Source organism: Solanum tuberosum, unplaced genomic scaffold (genome assembly GCF_000226075.1).
Source record: "Solanum tuberosum cultivar DM 1-3 516 R44 unplaced genomic scaffold, SolTub_3.0 scf00106, whole genome shotgun sequence".
In the NCBI taxonomy this organism is placed as follows: domain Eukaryota; kingdom Viridiplantae; phylum Streptophyta; class Magnoliopsida; order Solanales; family Solanaceae; genus Solanum; species Solanum tuberosum.
Window position 1 is genome coordinate 553,932 of NW_006239032.1, and position 3,095 is coordinate 557,026.

The 3,095-nt window shown below is 30.0% G+C and overlaps 1 protein-coding gene across 1 annotated transcript; it reads left to right on the top strand.

Moving 5' to 3' along the window:
* Positions 1 to 648: 648 nt before the first annotated feature.
* Positions 649 to 2,025, top strand: LOC102584175 (lactosylceramide 4-alpha-galactosyltransferase-like). The gene has a single exon (XM_006349474.2). The coding sequence runs from the start codon at positions 687 to 689 to the stop codon at positions 1,950 to 1,952; it is 1,266 nt and encodes a 421-aa protein (XP_006349536.1). The 5' UTR covers positions 649 to 686; the 3' UTR covers positions 1,953 to 2,025.
* The last annotated feature ends 1,070 nt before the right edge of the window (positions 2,026 to 3,095 follow it).

Consider the following 3,095-nt stretch of genomic DNA (forward strand, 5'->3'; position numbering starts at 1 on the left):
AGTTTAGTTCCTTTTAAACAAAAATTAAACTAAACTGAACAATGAACACAACTTAGCATTAAGTATAAAATATTTGCACAATCAAATAATTTATAAGGTAATTATAAATCAATCTCTATAATAAATATTAACTAATTGTCTGAAAAAAATGATAATTATCTTATTATTAATGGTTAAAAGTTATTGATATGTAAAAGAATCTTTACACCATCACTATATATTGTCAAAATCTTTTATTGATACATTTTTAAAAGACATACATAAAGTCAAGTAAACCCTATTTGTATATTTAAACATTATTACTATTCTATGTATAGAACTTTTTTTACGTGCAATTATCAACCCAAATAAAAGAGGTAACTTCTATTATTAATTAATAACATGAAATTATTTCAAAATTCTTCCTTATTCCTATTGTATGTAAAAAAAAAGAAAAAGAAATCAACTCCTTCAATAAAATAAACCAAATAAAAATAAAATAAAATAAAATCTGTTTTCCAAAAGTCAACATCCTTCTCCTTCCAAGTAGCAGCCATAAGTCTTCTCTAAGCCAATTATTTTATAAAATTTTACCAAAACAAACTTAGAACTTTTCATATTTAGACTACTATAAATTTTCTTCAAAAAACTCAAAATTTTCATTTTTTTTTTCTCTCTACCTTTTAATTTAATTTTCAATATTGAAAATGTTTGATTACTATAGAAAAAACAGAACAAGAAAAATTCATCTTTTCTCTGTTCTTTCTTTTGCTTTGATTATTTCTATTGTCACTTTTTCTGATAATCTCATATCTAATTTTTCTTCATCTCATTCAATCGCTTTTGTATCAAAATCAAGTTCTCAGCAGCCATTGCAATCAACTTTTGTACATAAACCAAATTTTTCGAAGAAAAAAGAAACACATATAATCAAAGAAGAAGTACAAGACATTGATGATCATGTGAATTTAGTTCCTCCTTTTAATCTCACAGTGGAACAGAGGATTTCTTGGTTCAAGAAAAAATTGCCTGAATTTAGTATTCTAAAGTCATCAAGATTGTCGAGGCAGTTCAACAGCAGAGTAAATAAGTTCTTGAATTCAAGAAATTGCAGAGTGAAGTTCTTCATGACATGGATTTCCCCTGCAAATACTTTCGGGAGGAGGGAATTTTTCGCGTTGGAGACTCTGTTTAAATCTCATCCAAAAGGTTGTTTGATCATTCTTTCGCGTACTCTAGATACGCCTCGTGGGGTTAAAATTTTGAATCCTTTGACAGAATTAGGATATAACGTTGTTAGCGTTACTCCAGAGTTGTCTTTTCTATTCAACAGGACGCCAGTTGAGACATGGTATGCTGACCTCAAGAAAGGTAATAAGGATCCTGGTGAAATCCCATTAGCTCAGAATTTGTCCAATTTGATAAGACTAGCTGTATTGTACAAGTATGGCGGTGTTTATCTTGACACAGATTTTATCATCCTAAAAGATTTTTCAAGTTTGAGGAATTCTATTGGAGCGCAGAGCGTATCTGCAAATGGGAATTGGACAAGATTGAATAATGCTGTGTTGATTTTTGATAGAAAGCATCCATTGCTCTACAAGTTTATGGAGGAATTTGCTTTATCTTTTGATGGAAATAAGTGGGGACAAAATGGTCCATATTTGGTTTCAAGAGTAGTGGGGAGATTGAAGATGATGTCTACAGAAAAATATCAACTCAATTTCACTGTATTGCCACCAATATCATTTTATCCAGTTGATTGGGTTCGGATTCCCGGATTCTTCATGAAATTAAATACAAGAACTCATTCAAGATGGATAGATGCAAAATTGTTACAACTTAGTGGGGAGACTTATGGAGTTCATCTTTGGAATAAGCAAAGTAGTAATATGAGAATTGAAAAAGGAAGTATAATAGGGAGATTAATTTCTGATCATTGTTTGTTTTGTAAAGATATTTACAGTTCTTAACTTGTAAATAAGTAATTTCAGATTTTTGTAAGTAAAAAGTTAGAAAGACTTTATTTATACATTCAATTCAAAACAAGTTGTTGATCAAGTAAGAACAAGTCCATTTCTTGTTTTTTTTTGTTTTTTTTATGTTACTATTCTTGGGTTCAATAATATCATACTGTTTCTTTCTATATGTCCATACATGTTTAATTAATCGTACATAATAGTGTATATGTGCGTTCAAGTAATATAAATATGAGTTATTTATTTGCGATAAATATAAATTTTATGATCGTTTCGTGAAATTATATTATATTTGCTGACAAAATCTTGTCCTAAGTAGCTTTTATTTGAAGCTATCCATCTTTGACTTAAAACTTGTAGAAGGAATCATCTATATTGGTGGCTTTATGAATTGTTAATTTTCTAATGGAAATCCAAGAATCATCATGGGTAACATCATCATATAAAAACGTCGCCCACATTTTTTTTAATAAAGGGGATTGATAATGATGGCTGATTATATTAACAAAATAATCTTGAAGATTAATTGGTCACAAATTTAACCACTTCGAATAATATATATTTAAAAAGTTGACTACACCCGCTAAAATTACTTCGGACAGAAAGAAGATATTCCTCACTCTTAACTAGCTAGAGGTCTCCAGTTCAGCCCTAAAAAAAATCATGGTAGAAAGTGTTTCATCCTTGAATAAATTTTACATATACATTAGTTGAGCTGTAACATGAAGTCAAACACCATTTGAAAAAAAATAAGTGTGAGCACAAAGTACAAGGTTGATTACCTCATTTAATAGTTGTGCACTATTGATTTGACACACCCTTTAAAAACAATAAATAATAGGGGTAATAACAAGTATTGTTGGACAACTGTTTTAGTATAGTGACCAACTATTGTTGTACGGGGGGAGTACTACAACTTATGTTTACTCATCATATCTAATACGGAAAAGGCTCAAAACTACCCTTAAACTATCGAAAATAGCTCACATGTACCCTTAAACTATATTTCCGCTCAAAATTACCCTTCCATCAAACTATTGGGTCATAAATATCCTTCTAATTAACAGAAGTATGTTAAGTGTCACATGAACGCCACATAAGCGCCAAACAACTCCCACCGCCACATGCCCGAGGATC